General features: G+C 27.5%; 1 protein-coding gene across 5 annotated transcripts in view; it reads right to left on the bottom strand.

Annotated features, from left to right (window-relative positions):
* Positions 1-27,948, bottom strand: part of LOC101236982 (probable voltage-dependent N-type calcium channel subunit alpha-1B) — a 115,669-nt gene that overhangs the window by 17,887 nt on the left and 69,834 nt on the right. For all 5 annotated transcript variants that reach the window (XM_065799677.1, XM_065799678.1, XM_065799679.1 and 2 more), the window contains 5 exons: positions 12,485-12,683; positions 7,792-7,956; positions 7,606-7,713; positions 7,403-7,486; positions 6,015-6,134 (listed from right to left, as the gene is read on the bottom strand). In XM_065799677.1, coding sequence (XP_065655749.1) covers positions 6,015-6,134; positions 7,403-7,486; positions 7,606-7,713; positions 7,792-7,956; positions 12,485-12,683 — 676 coding nt within the window. The remainder of the gene's footprint in view (positions 1-6,014; positions 6,135-7,402; positions 7,487-7,605; positions 7,714-7,791; positions 7,957-12,484; positions 12,684-27,948) is intronic.

The raw sequence follows: 27,948 nt of genomic DNA, 5'->3' as shown, positions 1-27,948 counted from the left end.
ATATATATAGTACTTAATTGTGAATACGTCTAGTTATACAAGTGGTCTAAAACTTATTCACAGTACTGTGAATAAGTTTTAGACCACTTGTATAACTAGACATATTTACAATTTTTTTCCGATGTGATTTTTTTAAAGTATATTTAAGTTTAATAATATACAAGAAAAGTTGAAAGAATATATTATTTTGAATAAATAAACAAAATTGATGAGAAAACATAAGAGATTTGTTTGTTTATTTATTAAAACGTGTCATAACAACTACATCCAAAACAGGGTATTCGAAGAATGCTGTTACAGAAATTATTAAAAAGTTTAGAGAAACTGGCTCCCTTGAAGATAGAAAGAAAAGTGGTAGACCTCCTAAGCTAACAAAAGATGACAATAAATATTTAAAAACTCTATCTTTAAGAAATACAAAAAAAGCATTAACCGAGCTGGCAAAAGACATTAACACAGCAACTGGGGAAAATGTCAGCTCTTCTTTTATTCGACAACACCTCCTTAAATCGGTATTAAGAGGGTGTGTTGCAATTCGAAAACCATTATTATGGTGTGGCAATAAAGAAAAAAGACTTAAATATGCAAAACAACACAAAGATTGGGCCCAGGAAATGTTTAACCAGGTTCTGTACACCGATGAGTCCAAATTTGAAATTTTTAGAACAAAAGGACACCAATATGTTTGAAGAAGAATTGAAGAAGCCTATCAGCCTGAGTGTTTAAACCCTACTATTAAACACAGAGGAGGCTCTTTACAAGTTTGGGGCTGCTTATCTTCATCTGGAGTAGGTGATTTGACCAAAATAGGAACTCACTGGGGAACGTTATGTGGATATCCTAAGGCACCATGCTGTATCATCCAGAAGTGACGAATAGGTCATAACTTTATTCTGCAGCAGGACAATGACTCAAAACATTGTTCCCGAGTGGCAAAAAATTGTTTAAATGAAATGGCAGAGGAAGGAGTACTGGAATTGATGACCTAGCCTCCCCAGAGTCCAGTTTTGAATATAATTGAGCATATTTGGGATTACCTGGACAGAAAGAAGGTCAAACATGCTACCTGAAATGCTGAAGAATGTTTTGAAGTATTTCAAAGAGAATGGCACAACATACCCCAGAATTCTATAACTATTTTGTAGGATTTTATAAAAAAATGTCGTCTAAATCTTATTCACAGTACTGTATATATATATATATATATATATATATATATATATATATATATATATATATATATATATACATATATATATATTTATATGTATACACATATGTATATCTACTATATCATATTTATGTAACAAGTTATGAGTTATATAATATAAAATATGTATTTTCAGAAAAAAACGAAAAATAATGAAAGAAAAGATTGCTATCTAATGCCAAACCCTCAGTCAATGTAGCAGCACTCTGCTGCAAGTCAGGCTATTTGTCAGTCGATATATGTACTGAAGTCCCCCGGAAGCATGCTATTTTAGTATGGCGTTAGATTCTCACCTAAACCAGCAGTATAAGATATATATATATATATTTTTTTTTTTGTGATTCACCTCCCCCAAGGCCAAGAAGGCCACTACAGATGAGGAGGCTACTTGTGGTTGTAACCGTCTCCCAACTCTATAACTCCGAAACACGAACCTTAACAAACAAGGACGCTGCACGGAGAAATAAGTTGAGCGTTGTACTACCAGGGATGTGGTGGGAATCGAACTTGGAACCTCTTGCTTATGAAGCGAGTGCTCTACCACTACACCACTACCGCATTATATATATATATATATATATTTCTATATATATATATATATATATGTATATATATATATATATATATATATGTATATATATATACATATATATATGTATATATATATATATATATATATCTATATATATATACATATATATATAAATATATATATATATATATATATATATATATATATATATATATACACATATATATACACATGTATATACATAAAAAGATAATGTACTATTATGGTATAATAATAATAATACAAATATTCCTGTGCATTTAAGAGTGCTCAATACTATTAAATAATAGAGCAATATTAATTTATTTATATAAAATTAATAAAAACAACTTTTGATAGAACTCTGAATTTAATGCCTTTAGGCAACCATCACCCATTGTGTATAATTCATAGTATAACGCATTGAAAGATTTAAGGTGGTTCGCCTATCTTAATTTACATGCGCTTTTATTTATACTGAAATAAACTTTATTTTAGAACTCAGGATTGCCAGAACTTACAGTGACTTGGAACTGTTAATCAGGTTTAATGTTACATCAAGATAATTGACAACTTTAATAGTACATGGGATGGAGATAAGTAGGTTGTTACTCTTAAAAATATGCGTAAAAATGCTTTTTGATTTTTTTCATTTGTTGGCTGCTTTTGTTTTCAAAAATAGCAAGCCCGTTGTCATGATACAAGTTAAAATTATTTTAATCGTAATGTTGAGAGAGCTGAAACAATATAAAAAATACCAACTAGTTTGCAAATTTCAGCTCCATTAAATGCTCCTATTGTCAAATCAATAATTTCGCCTCTTTTCTTTATCCAGGCATCATTTTTTTTTTTAAATTAAAGATTTTCTTGCATGATATATTATTTTTTTTAACACATAATCCTGAATTCAAAAATAAAGTTTATTTCGGTATAAGTGAAACTGCATTTGAATTAAGATATGCCAACCATCTTAAATCTTTAAATGCACCCAAATATAAAAAATGACACTGAATTATCTAAAGAAATATGGAAACTAAAATCTAAAAATATAAAACCTGTGATTACACAGAAGATAATAGCACAATGTAAGCCCTACAATCAAGCATCAAAAGTTTGTAATCTTTGTCTCCACAAGAAATTTCATATATTATCATACTGAGGAGAAAATTTACTTAATAAAAAATATGAAATAATATTAAAATGCTGGCATTCAAAGAAATTTTTACTTTCCTTATTCAACACTTGGGACTAAAATCTTTGACGTTTTGTTTATTGTTTTGTTTTGTTTTTGTAACATCAGAACTCATTCCACCATAATTTTAATTTGTATTTTTTAAACGGTTTCAACGTTATGTATTATATACAATGGCTGATGATTGCTGATATGGTTTCATTTCAATAAAGAAGGAGTCAGACTCTTTTACCTTATTAATGATTTCTTGACATTTGTGAATTTTAGGAATTACATAGATTTCCATTTAAAGTTTGTGATATGTTTTATCTCATTTGTCGTGAGGCATTTATGTTTATTTATCAATTCAATAAGGTTGCTAAAAACTATTTTATTCAGAACTTATTATTTCATATGTATTAACAGAAAAAAGATTGTCTTGATAAACAAGTTTGTTGACATTTTTTTTTTTTTTAAACATCTTTGCTTCCAACAAGGCTGCAAGCCACTAATTAAAGTTGGAAGTTACTGAAAGAGAAAAGATGTATACATATGTTGAATCCATTACAACTAAAGTATTACCTTTGTCAGCTTTTTTAATGACTATGTCTTTCATTTCTTGTAATTCTTTAATTGCTGCTCTTGTTTTGTAATGTTATCAACAATTTTTGAAATTAGTTTAATTCTGGCAGAGTGGTTTTGGTACAATAATTAGATTTATCTTTAATTATACTAATATCGTTACTTGTGGTACCATAAAATTTTTCTTTTAGTATAAGTTTCCTAGTAAAATTTTTAATATCTGAATTGATATGTAAGAAATTAAAAATTGTGACTGGGCAAAATTTTGGACCTTTGGTGAGAAGAGATATTTGAGAAGATGTCAAATGTTTGGTAGATAGGTTAATGACCTTAGGTTGTATTTTTTGCATTTGGGCTTATCCAGTTTTTTGACGGTAATGATTTTGTTTGTTGGTCACGGTCGATGTCATCATTACTTGATATAATAGGGCTTGCATTAATATTATTATTATTTATGTAGTGGGATAAATGTTTTTTTAGAATTTAAATACTTTTTATCTTTTTCTAAAGCAATTTTAATAGAACCAAAATTTTTTGAACCATTTTTTATTGATGGGTTAAATATCTTTATCTTTGCATTCTTGATATCAATGAATTAACTTTTTGTGAAGTAGATCACTCGAGTGTGATTAATAATAAAATTGGACACTTCATCGTCTAGAACAAGAACCATTATTTATCCCCAAAAAATTTAGAAGTGATAACTTCCATTTCATGTCAAATGAGGAAAAAAATGCAATCATTTAAAAACATTGAATTATATCATTGAAAAACCTAGATGATGAAGTGTCCAATTTTATTATTAATCTATTATTATAAAGTTTTTTCCAATAATCCTACCTCAGTATTATTCTAACCGCGAAGTAGAGGATAAAAAGGAATTTTATTTTAGATGATGGTTTTATAATCTGGCCAAAACATCTTGACAACAGAAATTTTGAAATTTCTCTTACTGAATTAAATGATTCAATTAGTTTTACAACCAATTTTGGCAAAGAGTTTTCTAAAAATGATAACACCAACAGTGTAATTAACTTCTTAGACATAGCAATTATTCTTGAAAAGTACAAAAAAATTAAAACAGACATTTATTATAAAGAAACTAACACTCATCACTACTTAAATTATAACAATCATCATCCAATTCGCATAAAAAAGAATATTCCTTATAATTTAACTAAAAGAATAATTGTTTTTACATCTAATTACGAAATTGAAATATTTTGTCAAACAGAACTAAAGTCGTAGTTGAAAGATTGTGAATACCCTGATGTAATTATAGATAAAGCATTCCATAATGCAAAATTACAAGAACCAGCACCACAAAGTAAGTCCAAAGAACTATTTCCTTTAGTGACAACATTCTATAGCAATCTCAATTGTCAACCTTTAATCTCAGAAGCTAACTTTTTACTCAAAGTATCTCAAAATGAAAGATTCAAAATTGTTTTATCTAATATTCATCCAGTATTAGCTTTAAACAACCTCCTAAATTACTAAGAAGACTTACTTCTTCAAAAGTTGAAGCAAATAATAATAAGATTGTCAATGCTAAGACATTCAGTGTAAAATATACTAACTCTACCTTCAAGAAGTAGATGAGTTTGAAAAATCTAATGGTACTGTTTGGAAAATAAAAAGCCACATCACATGCAACAGCAAAAATGTAACTTATTACCTTGAATGTTTGGCGTGCAAAAAACTGGCCAAATATACTGGTAAAACTAACAATTTAAGATTATGAATAAACAGACATACTTCTAGTTGCAGAACTGGCCTATCAACTAAGCAAGACTGGTGATTTTTTGAAAGGCCTCTAGTGCTTAAAGTTTATTTAATTATTTAAATATAAAAATACTTTGTATTAATGCATTTTTTGAAAATTAAAAAACGTTTTTAATAATAAATATTTTGAGAAAAAAAGATTTACTTTACTGATTTGACTAACTTTTACTTTATATTGGTTAAAAATCATATTTCAAATTTATATATATACATACATACATACATACATATATATATATATATATATATATATATATATATATATATATATATATATATATATATATATATATATATATATATATATATATATATATATAAACTTGGAGACCAATTTTGACAAAAATTTAACTGACATCACTATTATATTATTTGATTTGTTTTTATATTTTACGCTTTTTAATGTTTTTTAAGCGGTTGGTTTTATGTTGTTTTGTAACATTTTTTTTTTTTTATATTACCTGATGACACTGACCACAATAGGTCAGCGAAATATTGTTAATATATCATTATATCTGAAATATATTTAAAAAATAGTTATACTGCCTTTTTTATTAAAATCAATTTATATATCTATAAACATATCGTATAACAAAAAATGACTTTTAAAGATATATATATATATATATATATATATATATATATATATATATATATATATATATATATATAAAAGTATAAAAATAATCACAATTAAAAATTGTATTTTTTATCACCTGAAATGACTTTAAAAAAGTCCACAGTAAAATTCTCAATGAGCGACTTCTTCGTAGCAATTTAACTAACCTTAAAGCACGAAACAAACGAAATATGCTGGTAGGAAAGTTTGACTGCGGCTAGTGGTGAGGAAAAAAAACATTCTTGAATTATAAACAAGAGATAAACTATTTCTATTCAATAAATTAATTTAAAACATGTATTGAAATTAAAATTCATTTAGCAAAAAAAGTTAAAAAAAAAAGTTTTTTAAATATTTAACTAAAAATATATTCTATACATGAAAACTTTTTAAAAATAAATTCATGAACACTTTTTTACTTTGCTTTGCTGAGAACTAAAAAGTGCTGAAATGCCTACCAGCCTATTTGGCTGAAGCAAATATATATCAAAATGGCTTTCTTCTTGAGTTTTCTATATGGTCTTATCAACCTTTGCGTAAACATGTTTATTAATTTAGTTGAGCTTTTGATGAACAAAAGCATCATGAAAAACTTTAAATGATTTTGATAAAAAATAAAAATTCTTTATTAAAATAAAAAACTATAAAAATAAATATGAATTAAATTATACTTTTTTAAATGAGTGTGTGTGCTAAGTTTTCATTTATATAAACATTTAAAGTTGGTATAAATTAAAACTTAGCAATTTTAAAAAATAATAAACTACTTTATCCTTGAAAAAACATTCTCTTGTTTAGTCGTTTTTAATTTTAACCATAAATTGTATTTTTAATGTTGTTTTTAAAAAAAAAAAAAATTTAGAAGACAAGAAAAAGTTAAAAAACTTTAAAAAAAAATGTTTTAATTAATAGTTTGCCTGCCCAAATCAAAATCCTCAGTCAATGTACCAGCACTCCTTGCATGTTCAACCTATTTTTCAGTCGATATATGTAAACAGTGAAAAAATAAGAACACTAATAAAAACATTCAATATGTTTTAATTTAAAAAAAAAAATTAAAAAACATTCCAGTCTAATAAGTTTTGTCTTGTGGTTTTTTTAAAAATGATCAAATTTAATCAGTTTCCTCAATTAAATTTTATGGTTTTTACATAAGGTATACTTGATTTTGTTACTATTAAAGACAGCAAATGTAAGACTCTTACATTTGCTTTTTTTTAACATGATTTATCAATAATTCTATCAATAATATACTTTATATTTAACATAGATTGTAAATACTGATATAAATTCATAATGAACAAATCAAAAGTAAAAACACACTTTCACAGCTATAAATGATATAAAAATAAATTACATTATAATAAATAATACAATATGATAAAATACAATATAAACAAATACTGATGTTTAAGTAAGTTTTTAAGGCAAAAAACAAAAAAACAAAATACAAATAATAAAGAACCAGAAAAGTAATAAACATACAAAAAATGTTTTAATGCAAAAATCTAAAAGTCCACCAAATACAATAAACATATCAAACACATTCCAAAAGTCTTTAAAATAGTTCTAAAAATAAACAAGAAAATTCTTTGAGATAAATATTAAAAAATAATTATTGCATTATTGACAATTGCAGTTAGAAAAAAAATTTAAATTATATATGATTAGAAATAAATACAACTTACAAAGCCTAAAGCGAAAAACTTGATTGCAAACTCAAAAACAAATACAAAAGAAAATATTGTACTGACGGAAGCCATAAAATTGTTAAAACTCAGTGGTTCACCTTCATACTAATGAAAAAAAATTTTTTATAATACATGAGTGCAAATCTAAAATGTTTATATAAAAAACAAGTAATGAATATTCACCTCGATGATCATGGTGATAATGTTCATTATAATTAGAGATGTTATCAACATTTCCCAGGGTTGAGACTCAATTAAAGACCATGCAGTATACTTTAAACTTTTGATGTCTTCAGGCATAAAACGCTCCATCGGTTTTGCAGTCATTGCAAAAATTAAACTGTTTTTCTAAAATTTAAAAGAATGAAAACATTTTAAAAACTTCTCGCTTAAGTAAATCATCTATTTTTTTCTCCTTCACTAAATCAACACCTACTAGAATTTCATGATTCAAAAATCTTTACTAGAAATTATAACATCACTAAACATCATTATCTGAAAACAAAACTAGCCCTATCAGTAAGTGGCCAGTTTTAATATTTATTAATTTAACAATTATATTTAATAAATAAAATTGTTGCCGAAAAGATTATATTTATATTTAGATTGTTGCCGAAAATACGATACTTTTTGGCTTCAATACTAAGCTACACCTCAAAGCCATCATAGATATGATGCTGAGGTATGGAGCTTAGACATAATATCTAAGCTTATATTTAAGCTTCATAATTAAGTTTTTGATAATATTACTATTATATCTGAATGAGTTGATTAAAAAATATAATAATCATAAAAATAAATATTTAAACAAAATTTAAATTAAAATAGATATCTAATTGGTACTTTTGGCATGCTTAATGTGAGCATGACAAGCAGAAAAAAAAAAAAGTTGCAGCACGCTCTAGGTAAAACTGCAACCTTGAGCTAATTTGTTAAGCCTTAAAAACTTTTATAAAAAAAACTCAAACAACTTTTTAGCAATATTAACATTGCTTATTTGCAAAAATTAAAGTGTAGTACGCATCTAATGTAATTTGAATAAATTAACATAATGAACATAATTATCATTAAACAACTTATAATGTTGCATTGCTGCTAAAGAGAACATATGTTTATTAAAAGAGTTTGTTTCCACAAAGTAAAGAGAAATTAACTTTTGCACCCTTTACCTTTGGGGTTTTGGTTATTAAGACTAGAGAAGGTGTCTTAACAAAATATACTCATCTTGGGCAGATGTGAACTGTGTCCAACCTCTTCTTGTAAAAGGCTTCATAGGATTAAACTTTAGAAATAAACCCAAAAGTTTTGTTGACCATACCTCATACTCTTTCTTTATCTAATAAGCTGGTTGTTTCTTTCATAGCCAGCTAGTAATAAGATTTCGCGCATTTTGTAGTTGTTCGCTGAAAGACTGATTCCATTAACAGCTGTAAAATATCAGAGTACTAACAGAAGCATGGAGTGATTTGTTAGTGTTTGTAGTTTGCATTGCTAAGGCCCTTAAGCTCTTTGTTACAACTTTGGAGTTAATTAGAAAGGCTGAGGCAACTAAATAGTTAGGGTAATTACTTGGGGTACAATGCTCTATTTATGATTCAGGCAAGTTCTTTAATAATTTAAAACAGTACCTAAAGATATTTAAGAAAAAAACCATAACTGCCACTATATTGTTTTAATATATTTTTTACTATTGAGCCCTCTGACTAATTTTTATGTATTTGTTTATTGTTTACACAAAGTTACTCAATAACCTTTATTTTTGTTCTTTATCATTTTTCTTTTCTCAATACTTCCTGATCAAGTTGTTTAAGCTTTTGCTCTATCTGTTTGTTAACAACTTTGCTATTAGTAACTTTAATGATTATTAAACTGAATGAACAGGATCTAGTACCACTAACCTTGCTTGCTTTAAAGTTTAAATTTTTTGTCTTTTTAATCTTTTACTCAGGTAGTCAACTTTATGAGTTGTTTTCCAGTCAACCCTAAACACTGTCATCACCACTTAATTTGTGTTTATTTTAGCTTGAGCTCAGTTTCTTTTTATTCTTCTTAAGGTAGTTCAGATCATGCTATGATCTAAAACTTTTATCTCGTATTTCCTCTAAATCAGATTCATCCTATCATCGCACTTCTTACTTCTAACTGGCTGGGATTCTTTTTGTGATTTTCTTTGTTTTAGTCCTTGGCTATTTGGCAAGTTCTATAATAGTTTTGTCATATGTTTTGTTCTCTCCACGAAAAATTGCACTTCCTATGTATTCCTAGATTCAGACATGTATTTTCTGACACTAAAGCCTATTTTTCTCAGATTTGTAAACCTCATATTTTATCTTTTGGAATAACTTTAACAGTGTTATTATCAAAAGCCTAACATATTGTCTGTCATACATAAATCTGATGCTATTACCTTTACCAAAGAGAATGCAAAACTATTTACAAAGAACATTTCCTCTAGTTTATCTTTTGACATTAATGACCACCCTCTTCCTGTTGTCCCAAAGAAACAGGTTAATCCAATGTAAAACCTCCAAATCACTATAGTTTCAAATGCTAAACTTATTTCTAACTTAAACTCTTCCACAGTAAGATTCCACAGTTTTAAATTTTTAAAATTTAAAACCATAGTTTTAAATTTTAAGAATTCTAAAAATTGTTAAAAATCTAATAATAACCACTCAATCTGTCTTATTACTGCTATTATCAAGGTCTTTAACTAACAAACATCTTATATTAGGTGTGTGCAAAAATAATTGTACACTTTTTAAAATTTTTTCCCTATTTAATATATTACATCTACATTTATATACTATACGATTATATATACATGATATATATATAGATAAACATGTGTACTATATATACATACTTTAAGTTTTTATTTAAAGTTGTAAAATATTTTTAAAATTGGAAAAATCCAAAAAACATATTAGGCATTTTCTGTTATATGAATACCAAATGGGGTATTTTGCTAGAGATGCTGTTCAAAATATTAGTTGTGCAGCAACTCATGCCTGCATGTCATATCCTACAGTATCAAATGTTTTGATAAAAATAACTACAAGTTAGAAGATGAACCCAGGCATGGAAATGATCAATGGTAATCTTTTAAATGTCAAATGGTAAAGGTAATCTTTTAAATTGTCAAGGTAACTAACTCTCGAGTTAGGTAACTAACTCTGTAGTTAGTTACCTTGACCATTTAAATGAGTTAATTAAAAGAAAACCACAGCAAACTGTACTCTGCATGGTAAGTGTTCTTGGTTGTTGCCATACTACTATTTCACATCATTTGAATCAGTTTGGTTATTGCTTAAAGATGTTTGGTTTTCTTATCATTTGACTCCATATCAGCAAAATCAGTGTTGAGACATTTGAACTTTTTTGCTATAAGTGTACTATGAGTTGGCTTGACAATGTAGTTACATGTGACGAGAAGGCTCCTCATAAGTCCTCTGTGTTAATCACATTAATGTGCTAATGGCTAAGTCCTATTTAAATCTTGAAGTCCCATAACTGATACTTAATACCAATTTTGGTACTCTTCTTTTTTATTGGTAAATTGTTAACTGCAACCCTCGGAATTAAGAAAAAATGAGGTCGGCAATAAATTGCCAACCTCAAACTGCTAGAGGTCAGGTTGGCAAAAATAATTTGACACAAAGGGTTACCATAAAACATAGAAACGAGGTCAGCAATTTTTAGCCAACCTCAAACAATTTTAGGTCGGCAGTTAAGTAGGCATTGCCGACCCTAATTCCGAGGGTTGCAACTGTAATAACAGAGAGTTTCTATTGTGCATTAGATAAAAAAGTCTGACATTCTGGTCTTCTTTAGTTTGACATACTAATCTTATTTTATATTTAGAAAATTTACAACTTCTGTTGTACAAGATTCAACTCTTAGTTTTGAGTTGTTTCATTCATACTAATAATCTTTCTGTTAATATTTTCTCTACTTGCAGTGACTTCATTTGCAGAAACTGTGTATTCAATCTTTGACAAAATGACACCACTGCGCATTCCAGCTTTGACAAAATGTCATCACATTTTAATCACTTAGACCAATTTAATTAAATGTTATCTCTTCTGTGAAAGATTGGGGTTTTCATTTATAGAATTGCTTTTCTCTATTGTACTCCCTATTTCTGACTTCTGTTTCTATTCTCTGTAAATATTTCATTTGTCTTTGTACGGTAACTGTTCCAAAAAAATTTATTTATTATTTTTTTTTCCACAAGCATAAATGATTTGGAACTATACTATGCCACCATGGATTCCTGTCTCATAATGCTAGGGGTGTTTTTATTTGTTATAAAAAAGTCATACTGAAGACTCAAGGTATGATATTTGCGTTAAAAAAAAAAAAAGAAGAAGAAGAAGAAAAGAATACACCAGCTAAGTGAAAAAAAAATTGCAGCCAAGAGATACTTTGGTATGAGAAGTCAAACTAATAAACAATAAAAAAAAGTAGAACACAAATTATAGACTTGTAATAACAGTAATGCTGACATCATTGTAATGTAATACAATACTGTATTACATTATTAAAATATTGTAAAACACAATATTGTAATGTAGTACAATGCTGTAATTTGTACTGCAAACCAACATATCTTCAATTAATAACCCAATACATTTTAAAACTTAAAAATAGTTTTTAAATTTTATTTTTAATGCCATTTTGGTAAACTATAATAAATTTACATTTCTCCAAACAGTAAAGAACATACAAAATATGCTAGAATTTTGGGTCAGAGCAAAATGTTACTGATAACATCACACTTATAAGTCAACTTTGACTACAATTTAAATAAATTTATAACATTTTAACCCAATAAAATCTCTATAGTAACAGAAATTAAAAATAAACTACTAACAGTGTTTCGATCAAGTTCAAGACCACTTTCAGCTGCAGCTAATTCTTGAAATGTAAGAATGATCATACCAACAAAAACATTTATGAAGAAAAATGAAAAAATAACAACGAACATAAGAAAGTAAATGGAAACCCATATTTTGTTATTTCTGATAGGTCCATTATGTTCTTCTGTGCTATCTATTCCATGCTGCATATGTCTGTAAAAATTAATACATAACAAAACAATTATACAATTTTATTGCATAAAATTTTTATTTTATACACTTTACATAAATGTAAATAAAATAACTATAATAATATAAATAAAAAAACAAATTTAGAATAATTTAAAAACTTTATTAACATGCGTTAGTTTTTTATTTTAATTTTTGTGTACTTAGATTTGCATTAAACACCATTAATGACACAAAATAGCCATCTGCAGAGGCTTTAATACACACACCGACTGAAGGTTTGAGTATATATAGTGTGTGTGTCTATATATATATATATATATATATATATATATATATATATATATATATATATATATATATGAAATGTTTCAATGTCATATCTTGTTGTACGAGAATATATTTAAAATATAAAGCAAGTTTTCATAAACAAGACAACGTTTATAATTTATAAAACCATTTTATTAATAAAAAACAATACATGTTTCGACTAACACTAGTCGCAACTTTCTTGAACATACCTTCTTCAAAAGTATGCTTATAGAATATTTAAAATATGGTATGAATAAACAGGTTAACCATGTACAAATGACACTTTCTGTTTAGCTACTATTTTTTATACATATTGCATATCTTTTTAACTTATTTTTTTGCTATTTCCTGTTTCTTTAGTAAGATAACAGCTGCATACAAACTAAATTTATTCTTCCTAATATTTCAAATTGTTAACTGTTGCTATTTCCTATTTCTTTAGTATGACATGATAAACTTATTAATTAATTTTATTGTATTTATATTGTAATTATATTATTATTAGTTTGTACAAGAAAAATTATATTGAACAGGTCAAAATATTACGAAGAATAAATTTAGTTTGTACGCAGCTGTTATTTTATGCTTTATATTTTAAATATATTCACGTACAACAAGATATGACATTGAAACATTTTATATATATCTATATACATATATTATATATAATACATATACACTATATATATATATATATATATATATATATATATATATGACCACGCATGGTCATATAAGGTTGCAATGGTCATATAAAACTAAACTGAAAAAAAAAAATCTTAACAAATAATAAAATGAATAAAAAACAAACCAGAAAAAATAAAAGCTTATAATTAATATGTTTTTATCTCAATTTAAATGTGTATCACTACAAAGAATTAAAAAAAAAATCGAAGTTTCTTAGTTATTTAATCCAAGCTTAATTAATTTGAAACTCAATTATTTAAAAATTTGAAATTTTGATATTTTCTAATGTCTACAAAGCAAATTTAAACAAAAAAAATTGTCCGCTAGTAAGATATCAACCAAGATACCAACCAACCTCAACAAATGCCAATATAACAGTCATACCTTATAAATGACACAATTAATCAACCAAAGTGCTACATCAACATGGGAATATAGGAAAACTATTGGCTTTAAACTATTAATCGAAACACTTTTAAATTAAATTAATTAAGTTTGAACGATTAACTCAGGCGCTTTTGATTTAAAAAATGTCTTAGTTTTATGCTTTTATTTCCCTAGTTTATCCTTTATTTATTTTATCATTTGTTAAGTTCGTTTCTCTTTTCAATTTATGATTTGTTTATGTAATTTATGGTTTGTTTAGCAAAAAACTTATCAAAAAAATATTGTATGCATAGTCATATAAAGTGTGCGATTGCACTCATTTCCTGAAGGCTTGATATACATGTATATACATACATGTATGTATATACATGCATGTATATATGTGTGTGCGTGTATATATATATATATATATATACACGCACACACAGAAGCACCAATGTCTGAAAGTTATTTCAACCCTTGTATATATACATATATATATTTACATATATATATATATATATACACACACACACACACACACACACACACACACACACACACACACACACACACACACACACACACACATCTTGTATAGAACCAAAAGTTGTTTATGTAAAACTTGACTTTTTTAAAAACTTATATAATATTTTCAAAATCCAAGACAAGCAAGCTATAAAAGAAAACCACAATATTCTTATTGCCATAAATAACACTAACTCAGGCTGTAATACTTTACTTCATACAACGTGAAATTATATTGTAAAAGTATTTTTCTTACTAGCCAGATAAGTAATGACTTTCTTAAATTGCACAGAATATTACATTTTAACAAACTTAACTAAGATTTAATTGCAAATCAAGCCAAATACAAGGTGTTAATATATAACATATTATTTTCAAAATCAAAGACTAGAAAGCTACAAAAGAAAACCACAACATTCTTGTTGTCATTAATAGCACTAACTCAGGCTGTAATATTTTCCTTCATAACAATGTGACAATTATATTGTTTCTGAAATTTTTTTAAATCTGGAGCACCAATAATTTTCCTGGCAAAAAGTTCTAGTGTCTGACTTTACAATTTGTGAAGAATTTTGCCTCTTTACTTTGATTTATTTGCATAGCATGACTATGGGTACCACTAGCTGATTCATTGCACAAAGAGAAGGGAAGTAACTTTGATCGGTGATGCCAGTAAATGACACCAATCTGCAATCCAGTGATTTTTTTAAAAATCACCATCTAATGGACCCTAATCAATTTTTATAACTCAGCATATAATTTTATATTGCGTCAAACTATCTGGTATGTCATTAATATACTAGACAAAAAGAAGGTACTAAAGGACTGATCCCTGTGGGTCACCACTAATTACACTTTTCTAGTCTGATCTATTTGTTCCTAGTTTGACCTGTTGCTGCCTTTTATTTTATCTATGCTTGAATCCATATTAGAAGCTGACTACAAATACCATATGCAAAAATTTTATATACAAGTCTTCTGAGGCACAATATCAAAGCCTCGGCAATTATGTCAAAGGTTTCTAATAAGTTAGTCAAACATGCTTTTTTAAACAAAAACCCGTTTTGTGTATTCGAGATGATATCTGTAGCTTCACAGTGATGCATGATAATATCCTGAACAATCACTTTCATTACTTTTTCAGGAAGAAAGTACTTTTTGAAGCCAGTAGCCTGAAGTCTTTTTAAAAAACTAGACTTATTTGGATTGATTGCTTAAAGTCAACTTTTGATATGCTTATGATTGGAAAAGTTATCAGGAATTGATTTTCATTGTACTTCAGTGCAATTTTAAAAATATGGTAGTCTATCTGATGGTTCCTTAGCAAAGACTGAATGAAAACAATTATCTAAAACACCGCTATTAGATTTGTCTTCACTTATGATTATTCCATCATTGTTTTTCAAAACTTAAATAGATTCTTTTTCATTTATTTTTATTTCCACACATAACAATTTAGTATTTTTAGGATTAACTTTGCATTTTGAAAAATGGTCTCTTTACATTCTAAGACTGTTTTCTTTATAACTTTTTTTACTGTTATACTAGCTGCTTTGTTTTCTAATTTAAATTTGTTGCAAGCAAATCATCTAGGCAATTATTTTGAAGGCAGTTAAGGAATATTTTGTCTGGTCGCTTAAAACCTTTAGATTCTTTGTCAATGTTGGCTATTGTGGCTGTTCCTCCACCAATCTCCACATCCATACATCTTATGTGACTATAATTGAAAATAATATTTATTACTTTATTATTAATTATTTATTATTGAGATGTATTATTTATTAATTACTTATTATTCAGAAACATTGATACAGTCTTTTATATAAAAACAAACACCACAGTATGAAAGCTGCTCCAATCTTGTAGAAACAACTGATATCCACTTAATAATGCGACATTTTCAGGGCCAAACTTTGTTTCGGCTATTACAACAGTATGTTTAATGTTGTCCATGGCTGCATTACAAACTTGGTCACAAGATTGAGAGTTTGTTTTTAAGTGAATTTACTTTTGTGGATGAGATTCTTAAATTTGATAACTTAGTTATCAAATTTAAGAATCTCATCCACAAAAAAACGTTTAAACTTTGATTTTTTTTCTTTCTGAATGCTTGATTTACAAATATCACTATTTGTTAAACTAACATTTTTAGGATGAAAACAATGTACTTTGACAATGATATCTTTATTGATTCTTACTGCATTAAAAAAATCAGTGACTGCTTTCTTATTCGCTATAATATTTTGGTCATCTTAAATATTCCATATACTATTATATATATCTCACAAATTTGATGCTCTTTTTGCTCAGCAGCCATTTGATTGAGTGAAATATTTTGTTTGCATTTGTTGGCAGTTGATTAATTGTTGAAGAGAGATGCTAAACTTTTTTATTTGATGATGATGTTGCTTCAGTTGTCTAAATTTAGATTGTAGCCCACTAGTTGATTTAGATTGCAGATTGACTCTTTCTCTTAAATACATGATTTAATCACGATGCAAATAATATGTAGTCAAATTTATCCCCTTATGTGTTTCCTGGAACAATGTCAACCTATAATCATATTTATTGTCATTGAACGACAAATCGAATAAATTAAACTTGGAAAATCTAGACTGTTTTTTTTGAAGGACTTCATTATTTTTTTATTTCCCAAGTATGTTGTACTTCTAAAAAAGATTTACATTTTCTTAGCATCGATGTTAGAAAACCTATTACATTTTACACAAAAAAAATGGATCCTTCCATGACACATTTTGAGTAAAGAATTTTTTCTTATTGGGCCTAAAAGTGATGACTTTCTTAAACTCCATAGGATATTACATTTTAACAAATTTAACTAAGATTTAATTGCAGATACATGATAACCAAATACATGGTAAACCTTTTTTATAGGGATTGAATTCGGCGTCCGTCTATGACAATAAATATGTGTCCTACCATGACAATTGGGTTATTTCTTAATTAAGTTTATTTTACAGTTGTATAACTAAATTTTATAATGGAATTTTTTTTTACTTTCAGACCATAACTAATTAAAAAAATAGGGGAAAACCTGGTTCACAAGGACAGAAGGAATATTTATTTAGACTGAAGGAAACTAATAATGATAAATACCTTTGAAAAGAAAGAGAGTGAAAGAAGACAAAGTTAGAGCTTTTGAAGAAAAACACAAAAAAATTTTAATATAAGTTGAAAAAAGTCAGAGAACACAAAAAGTTGGAGCTTTGTAAAAGAAACAGGTAATAATGCTAAGATATTATTTTATTTGTGATTAGCACTTTTTAATTAAAAATATTTTTGCTTTTATTGTAAAACTGCCATTTAATTGGATTTTTGTATGTTATTCATTATATGACTTATTCAGTGTTTCACAGGAAGACATGCAATCACACGTCATTATATGACCAGGCAAATCATATTTTGCTTTGGCAATTTGACAGTGGCTATTTCAAAAAACAAATTTAAAGTCCTCTTTTTTTTAATAAAATCTTTCTTTATCGCATACTCCAAAATAATTTTAAATTTTTTCCTCTAAATTCTATTTCAAATCATTGACTTCTTCTCGCACAATGGCTTAAAAATATAGAAAATAAAAATACAATAAAATATAAAATCAAAAAATACAAAAAAATTTAAAGTTAAAAAAATATATATATGTATAAAATCAAAAACACAAAATATATGTATATATATACAAATATTGTTAAACTGATATATAGTAAAAGATAACCTATCAAGCTGAGATAATGTAACTTTATAAAATTGTAAATATTTATTATTTCATTAAAAAAAAACAACAACAAAAAAACAATTTACTGATAATGATTTTTTTTAATTAAAATTGACAGTTGTATATAATTTTTTTAATTCATATTATATAAATTATTTAAGTTTTTTTATTTATTTATTTATTAAGCATTTTTTATAATAAACGTTATTAAAAATAAAAAACTATTTTGTTTTTATAAACGATGACTTTCTACGACAACGAAAGTATCTTTAATGAATTTTAATATATATAAAATTAATTAAATATAATACATTTAAAAAGATAAAAAAAATTTTGTTGAAAAAAAAAAGACTTGATTTTTTGAAAGCCGTTACAATTAGATATTTAATTCTTTTATATTGTTGAAATGCTTTTTAATAAAGTTTTTGAATTTTTATATTAAGTATTAACAATAAACTGTTTTTTTATTTTTTTATACAATTATGTATTTTTTACCATGAGTGTTAATGTTTTGAAACAAATTTAAAAAAAAGAAAGAAAGTGCAAATGTTAAAACAAAGAATAAAATGGTTTTTTAATGTGTAATTATTTACTTGTTTACATTTACATAAAAAAAACACTATAATAAAAAAAAAACACTATAATTTAAATCAAGCGCGCGTATTTTTTAAACAGTCATTAAAAGTAAATTGTTCTTTGTTTATTAATGTTTATTAATGTTCTAAACAATTATAAAGATAAAAAATTACTCCGTATGTAATTAAACACATGATTTAAATAAAGTAAGCATTTTAGTTTGTTGAGTTTTAATTTAGTGAAGTTACATATTTATATATATTTTGTGTTTTGCTTTAGTTGAGTGTTTCTTTTATTTTCTCTTTCGTTAAGATTTTTTTATTCTTTTTTAAAGTACTCATTTTATCTCTTTGGATAAGCATTGTCTTATTTTCAGATGGAAACAGTACAAAAAAATGAAACAACTAATCAAGTAATTTGTTGTTCTTTAGCTAAATTAAAACAAGGTAAGCCAAAATAAAGTTCAATTCAAGCTAAAGTCTTATCTGCTCTTGTGCAAAGTTTTTCACCAAGAAAAAAAAGCATTATTTTTTTTAATTCTAGAAGAATGCTGTTTTATAAAACTGGCAGGCCATCAATAATACATATAAACAAAGAAAAAGTAGTTTAATTTTTAGAACAACGATATATAACCTATTGTTACCCAGGCAGGAGAGATACTCTTTACTGCATAAAATCTGATAGTGTCAAAGTCTATTGTTCAAAGCATAACATACTATTTACATACAGGGAATTTGTTTACTTATTTAACAAAGAGAATGCTCAAATATTGGTGTCCAAAATTTCATTGACACATTTTGTTCCTTATCTAAGTTGCTACCATTTTGCTGGGGAGGCACAATGGTGGTACTGTATTTTAAGTGCCTCACAAACTTTCCTGTCAAGTCTCCCAGAAATTCTCACATCTAAGGTGGCATTATTTGCTAATTATACTACCATTTATTATTGTCTTGATAAGAAGCCAACTCTCTCTGATTGCTTAAAGAGGGCAATTATTCAGTACTTGCCATGCACTAAGTATTTGGTAGAAAGTTCTGAAACAATGTCTGAAAAAAACTTTTTTTCTTTAACTTCTCTGATAATCTACAACTTACAATGCAAAAATATCTTTTTCAAAAAGGACTTAGACTAGACATACCAGTACTTTTCTTTGCATCCTAAAAATATCACAAGCAGAAACAAATAAAGATCATTTTAAAAAGTTCCATGAATTTTCCATGACTTTCAATGAAAATTTAGGAATTCCATAACTTTTTCCATGACCAAATAAAATTCCATGACATTTCCTCAAATTTCCATGACCAATGGCCACCCTGTAAGTGCTCTAAAGTTCTTATTTGTTTAGTTAATTCCTCAAACATCACTACTTTGGAATTTGCTCCCTTATTGATTGATTGCAAATAATTTGCAATCTTTTAAGTCATCTGTTAATTGTTATCTTGCTGTATAAACTTCATCTTTTCTCTTCCAGTAAATTCCAACTCTAATAGTTGGAAGTGAAGATATTGAAAAAAAGCCTTGCTGGAAGTGAAGGTATTGGAAAAAAAAAACAAAAAAAAACCCTAATTGCCCACCTTAAAGTGTTTAAAATCATCAAAAAATTGTCGACCTTTCTATATTTTATGGTAATCTCTAAATTTAAATATATATGAATAAACCTGAATGGACCATTAGAAAATAAGAAATTAACAAGCGGTTAACTGATTTTTTTTCGTTGCATATAATTTTTGTATACTTAAAATCTCTTTATTATTTTTGGTTTAACTTTACTTGTAATAATGCATTAATATTTGTACTTTTTTTTTTTTTAAAAAAAACAAAAGTTTTTTTTTATCTTTTGAATTTATTTCAATTTACAGTATATTTGTTAAGGTAAAGTTAACTTTGATTAACTAGGTACACAGACTCTTTTTTTTATATGTAAGATTTTTTTTCAATTAAAAAAAGTTTAAAGGTAGCAGACAGCCCCAAAGTATTTTATTAAACCCTTTTTTGACATTTAGGCACATTTTTATATGTATATGTATATTTTTTTTAATAAAAAAAGTTGTTAAAAAAAGACTAAGTACTGGTTTTTTTAAATTTATCAAAGTTTTTAATTATTTCTATACACAAACCCACATTATTTTTATACACTGTTTCAATGACAACAGTGTGATTATTGTAATAATGTATTAATCATGCTCAATTTTCAACATCTGCTGTTTTAATAAAACTAAACAAAACTCCAACATGTGTAAAATGTTGATTTTGTAACTATAAATTTGCAGTGTTTTAATATATTATTGGTTCTTACATAATATTCAATGAAGTATGTTTTTAGAAGTTGAAAAAAATATCTAAATTTATATTATTAAAATTAATTTATGTTATTAAAATTAATTTACATGAAACAAAAAATAAAAATAAAAAGTCAAAGATTGAAATTGAAAAGAAATTTATCTAGTTAAAAAAACTAGGAAGATGCTGTCATCTATTCAGTTTTAACTGTTGAAGAAATAATCCAGTAATACACTTTGTCGCTGCCCAATTTTTAAAGGATAACCGAAAACTCACAAAGAGGGTATACCATTAAGACCTATTGTTTCAGCATGTAATGGCCCAACAGATCATTTATCTAAATTTATCACACATTTTATGCAACCAGTGGTAGAATCCCTTCTTTCAAATATCAAAGATACTGCTCATTTTCGTCATATGCTTCAATCCCATCAATTATCTCTTCTAACTATTTTTTTGTAACAGCAGATAACACTTCACTCTATACCAATATTTCACATCAAGAAGGAATTAAAGCAACCATCTTTTATATGAAACAGATTCCAATTCATCAGAGATCACCATTATGTCCACCTTTAGTCTATATTAGCATAACTTTAGAAACCATTCTTTCATCTAGCATTTTCCAATTTGCTGATAGGTTCTACCAACAAATTGATGGTACATCAATGGGTATGAGAATGGTGCCGCCATATGCTAACTTATTTATGGGTAGATTAGATGATAAAATTCTGACTCAGTTCCCAAATTTGATGACTTTTTATAGACGCTATATTGATGATATTCTTCTCTTGTTCATGGATCTATGGAAGAATTACAAGAGGTATATGATTTCATGAATGGGATCCACCCAACTATTGAATTTACTTTTAATTTATCTAGTTCTTTAATTAATTTTTTGGACTTGCCACTATATAAAAACAGATATGGACTTATCCAAAGTACTTTATACAGAAATCCAACAGATAAAATGAGCTTTCTACACCATGAATCCATCACCCATTCATTATGAATTTATCATGAATCCATCACCCATACCATTTAAATAAAAGCATTATATACAGCCAAGCGTTACATTTTAATAAATTATATCAGAACAAGAAAATCTTTAGCGTGAATCTTTGTGTTAAGAGGATATGCAGTGAAACATATTAATTTACAATTTACTAGAGCTTTGCAATTTAGTCAAAATCAACCAAGTAATAAACCCCCTACAAATATAGATGTAGCTATATTACCCGTAGCGACTCCTTATTGTGATATTAGAAGAGATATCAATAACACTGTTGTGAAACATTGGTATATTATTAAAAATGACCCCTATTTAGCAGAAATATTGCCATTGATACCCACACCGGCCTATTCCAATACAGCATCGATTAAAGATATTTAGTACTTTCGACCCATGAATAATATATTCATACAAAGTTTAGAATGTTTTCTATAAGTTTTATTTATATGATGTTTAAATAAATTACTAGAATAGTCTGTTTATTTTTAATACGTCATTATCTCTGAGTTGGTCACACATCCATATCTATTTTGCTGTTTTATATCTTATATGATATTTATTTACATTTTACTACACATTAGGTTAGACATATCCCATAAGCACATTTAGACAATTTTTTAGGCTCAACCAGAACTAAAACCGCTATTATGTTATTACCATTTATGAGCTTTACCCTACACCGCAATTACATTATGACATAGGCTTATTTCATAGGCTTTTACCACATATAATTACAGCCTTAATCCTACAATGCTATTGAATTTTCTGGTTACTTTTGTAAGATAAGAGATCTATTAATAGCTGTTAAACTATAAATTTTCCTAGAGCATGTTTTTAGCCAATAGAATTGCAAGAACATTTAATTCATTTGACATTGCCTTGACATCAAATGAATAAAATGTTCTTAAATAACCATTCGCTTAAAGTCACTTTGTTAATTTTAGCACTGCTATGTCTTCAATTAAGACCTTATTGTTTTTCTTGACAGCAGTGTTGTTTTCAGTTTCACGTTTTTCAGTTGCCATAATTGCTGTCTACTTATATTAATCAATTATGGTAAAATACTCATCTATCTTTATTTTTATTATGTATTGAATATTTTTGTATTATTTTATACTACATACTATTATTTATGTTTGTTAGATTAATTGGATATACTTTTGTGCATGTTTGTCTCTACATTCAAATTTTTTTTCTAAAAACTATTGGTGTTGCCTAAATTTGGGAGAATGTGGGTGATTGGCTTTTCTGTAGTGAGGTCCATATGATGTAGCCTAGAGGCAATAAAGATAACATGGATGCAATCAATTCCTACTTTCCCCTTTTGGTTTATATACAGGGTGCGGAAAAAGTTCTCGTACAAAAGTATAATTTAAAAAAATTATCTGTGTGGTGTTTTCTTTCAATAAATAGTGTGTTTTTAGTATTCTTTTGTACTCCTTCATATTCTTTTAGTATTTTTTAGTATTATTTTGTTTTAAATTAAAGTGTAATTTATTTCTCATCTTGTACAGGAACTTTTGCTGTTTATGTTTTTATGCGAGAACTTTTTCCGCACCCTGTGTATAAACAGGGTGATTTAATCAAAAGTATAAACTTTAATATTGAATAAAAATTGTAGATCAAATCGGATTATTAAGTCCAATACACCATTTTAAAGATAAATTAAAAGGAAATTGAGTGATAAGAATTTATTTTTTATTTTTTATCAATATGACCTCCATTTTTTTCAATTAATAAATGACATCTTTTTGTAAAATTCAAAAACGTTGATTCCAAAGCCGTAGTGTTTATTTTTTGGATTTTTCTCGTGATGTTCTCTTTTAAATCATCTAAAGTCTTCGGTAATGGCTTATAAACTTTAGACTTAAGATAACCCCATAGGAAATAATCACATGGATTGAGGTCTGGTGATCATGGAGGCCATTGTTGCTTGGTAATGAATTTCTCCCCAAATTTACTTTGTAACCACTCTTGAACCATATTAGCCGTATGCGGAGTAGCCCCATCTTGTTGAAAGTTGTATTTTTTGTGACTCTCAACTCTATAGTGCTTAGGCCAGAAAAAAATTTTAAGCATATCCAGGTAATTGTGCTGATTTACCGTTCCTTCGAAAAAGTAGAGTCCGTAGATTTTTCGGCAGGAAATGGTAAACCAAACCAAAACTTTTGCATCGCGCAACGGTTTCTCTATCCAACCCTCAGGTCTCTCATTCAGCCACATTCTGTTATTTTGCTTGTTGGTTGACTCAGTAAGGTAAAAATAGGCTTCATCTGTAGTGATCAACCATTTGTGAACATCCTTTTCCAAGTCCAGCCACCATTGAGCAAAAATGACCCTTTTTTCATAATCAAGTAGCAATAGTTGATGAGCACTCTGGTATTTATATGGTTTGAGTTGTAAATCTTTGAGAAAAATATCACGGCAAAGGCTGTATGAAATTTCAACATCAACTGAGGCTTTTCTGATCGACAATGTAGGATCTTCGAAGAAGAGTACTTTCAGCTTATTTCTGGCATTAATTCGAATGTCTCGCTCATTCCTCGGTTTTGGTGGCAAATCAAGTATTGTTCCGGTTGTATCAAATTTTTTAGATAATTTTGTGATAGCTGTTGCCATTGGACATGGTCTGTTCTTAAATTTACTTCTATAAGCTCTCTGAACCAGACTTACGCTCTTCAACTCGACCAATTTTTTTGTTAAAAATATGCATTTTTGAATATCGTAGAGCTGTAGATAAAGTAATCAGAAGCTCAAAAAATTAGATAGCATATAAAAGACTTGACTCATTCCACATGTAAGCTGATTTCTGTTCATTTTGACGGAAAGTTATTTAAAGAATATACAGATAACATTTAAGCCACAAGAGAAAGATTAGCTGTACAAGTGAAAGTAAACAGGAAAAGTAAGCTACTAGGCATTCCTCATATTGAGTCAGGTGCTGGAGAAATGCAGTTCAAAGCAGTTTATAATCTTATAAATTCTTTTGGCCTTAGTCATCAAATACAGTGAATATATTTTAATACTACTGCTTCCAACACTGGAAAGCACCACAGAGTTATAACACGAATGACACATAAGCTTGGGCAGCCACTACTTCTCCTGTACTTGCCTGTAGACATCATGTTTTAGAAAGACATATTACCCACTTTAACAAGGGGTATACCAGTAATAAAACGTCTGGTCCAGACAATCAGCTCTTTAAACACCTAAAATCAGACTGGATCTGGAATGATCTTAAAAAATAGATTATTCACAGTTTCATTAATGAGGATTCAAACTCAAATAGAAACTTGGTTAAATAAACAGCATCTTGAGACAGAACAGTTCTACAGAGATGTAATAAATAATAGAATCTACAAAAACATTAAGAATAACTGGATTGTTTGTACTAACTTGATAAAAATAATTTTAACAATCTGTTTTGCATGATCAAAGTATGTAAAACTATTTTTAGAATGGTAAATCAAGAAAAGATTATCAGGAGTTAGCTGAACTATCATTAATGGCAGTTTCTCAAAAAGAGAGGTTCAAATTTTATATTCCTGGTCCATTGCATCATGCAAGATTTAAGGCAAAGGCATTGTATTACCTTAAAATGTATTTACTGTTGGAAGGCATTCCAAACTTATCAGAGGAAAATAAAAAAGAGATTTGTGATATGGCTATGTTTGTTGGCATTATTTACACTCAGTGGTTTCTTAGAGCAGTTTCTGCAACTGCTGCTCCATATCAGGTTAAAAATAATAATAAATAAGAAAACAGATTAAAAATAATTAAATAATTTGTTAGACTGATAAATTAATCTAATTTTGTTAAAATATTGTGTAGAACATGAAGACGCAGTGGCTGATGAAAAGGTTCATGGATATAAATCTTCATGAAGGTACTTTAGCACTAAAATCATTTGATTTGCACAGATAGTATATTGATTCTGCCTTTGTTGTGTTTGCTTTAGCAGCTGAACATTGCTAAAAAGGAACATTACCAAAGCATTATACATTACACTTCACGCAAAACCAATAGTGGATGTACCACTTGAATATGTTATGGTAAATAAAAAGCTTCTTCCCTACCTAGATTTCACTTCACTCCAGACAAGACTCACAAGATCAGCCTCCATCTCTTTGTGTTAGAGTAACTGAGCAATTCAATTTTATTTTTGATAAGATTGACATGGTTGATTTTATTTTTGATAAGATTGAGTTGAAACTTCTTCACGGTTCTGGACATTCAACAATTTTTATCATGAGTTTGGAATTATTATTAAACCACTTGATGTGGTTAATGACTCATCAGAGAGGGACATTAAACTGTTTAAAGAACTGATTGGAAAAACAACTAAAGAGAAGAAAAGACAAGATTTGTACTTTTCTTAACCATGTTTACAAAAAGAAGCAAAGAAAACAGATTTAGCATCAAATGCAGCTAATAGTATTTTAAAACAATAATTTATTGATAATTTAATAAAAGTGTAATATTGCATTAATCTTATTTTTCTCACTTATACTCTTGCAACGGGAAAGAAAGGTTTTAATAGGAGAGAGTTAATCTACCTTACTTTAGATCACTAAGTTTGATATCCAAAATAATATTTCAATAGCTTATTTATAATTTGATTTCAGTGGATTTTGTAATAAAAAAAACCATAGAAATAGGGAAATAATTTTTTTGTCTACATTATTAATTTTTCTATAACTTTTTCAGCGTTGAAAAAAAAATGTATAAAAAGAGTGCCTAAATTTTTTTTAATATTAGTTATTGTGATAAAAAATAACAAAATAAAAATTTAATTCAATAGTGTTTAATTGGGGCACACATGGGGTTGAAAAATATTTAAAAAAGGGTAAAAAAAGAACTTTAAGGCCATGTGCTACCCTTAAGCTTTTATCAAATTAAAAAACAAAAAAGAATTACATATAAAACAAGGGTTTACGCACCTTAAAAGCTTCCACCCTAGATTTAAAATTTTTTTTACCCGAATCTGAACCACCCTATTATATGTATATACACTGGCGAGCAAAAAAAAGTGAACAGTACAATTTTTCAGTAAATTATGTATTATTAATCAATTAAAAATATAATACATAAAATATAACATATCGCTTATGTTAAATACATATACATACACATATATACGACTCATTTTGAAAAAAAAAATTAATATTTTGTGTGGTCACCACCATTTTTCATCACTTCATTTAATCGACGCGGCATCGACTCAATTAAATTTGCTATCAAACGGTCAGGTATCGTAACCCAAACTTGTTTTATGGCTGCCCAAAGATCATCCAAAGATGAAATATTATTTTTATGGACCTCTTTATCCATATAGTCCCACAAATTTTCAATGGGATTAAGGTCTGGACTTTGGGCAGGCCAATTTTCAACAAGGAAGATATTGTTATCCTTGAGCCATTTTTTAACTTGTTTAAACGTATGGCAAGGAGCATTGTCATGTTGAAATTTAATTTCATCCTCTTCTAATTCTTCCAGTGTGGGCAGCAAAGATTTTTGTAGAATACTAATGTATTCTTTGGAATTTATTCATAATCCATCTTCGACTCTATGCAATCTGCCCACACCTTTGGCAGAAAAACAACCTCAAACCATAATTCCAAGATAACCTTTTACCGTTTGGTGAATACAATCTGGATTTAATTGTTCGTTCTTACGTCTAATGCACATTTGTGGACGATCTGAATGCAAACAAAATCGTGATTCATCTGACCATAATATTTTTGTCCAGTCTGTGTTTTTATTATATTTTACCCAAGCTAACCTTGCCTTTTTAT

The sequence above is a fragment of the Hydra vulgaris genome, chromosome 06 (genome assembly GCF_038396675.1).
Source record: "Hydra vulgaris chromosome 06, alternate assembly HydraT2T_AEP".
NCBI classification, from domain to species: domain Eukaryota; kingdom Metazoa; phylum Cnidaria; class Hydrozoa; order Anthoathecata; family Hydridae; genus Hydra; species Hydra vulgaris.
This window is presented reverse-complemented; position numbering and strand designations above follow the sequence as displayed.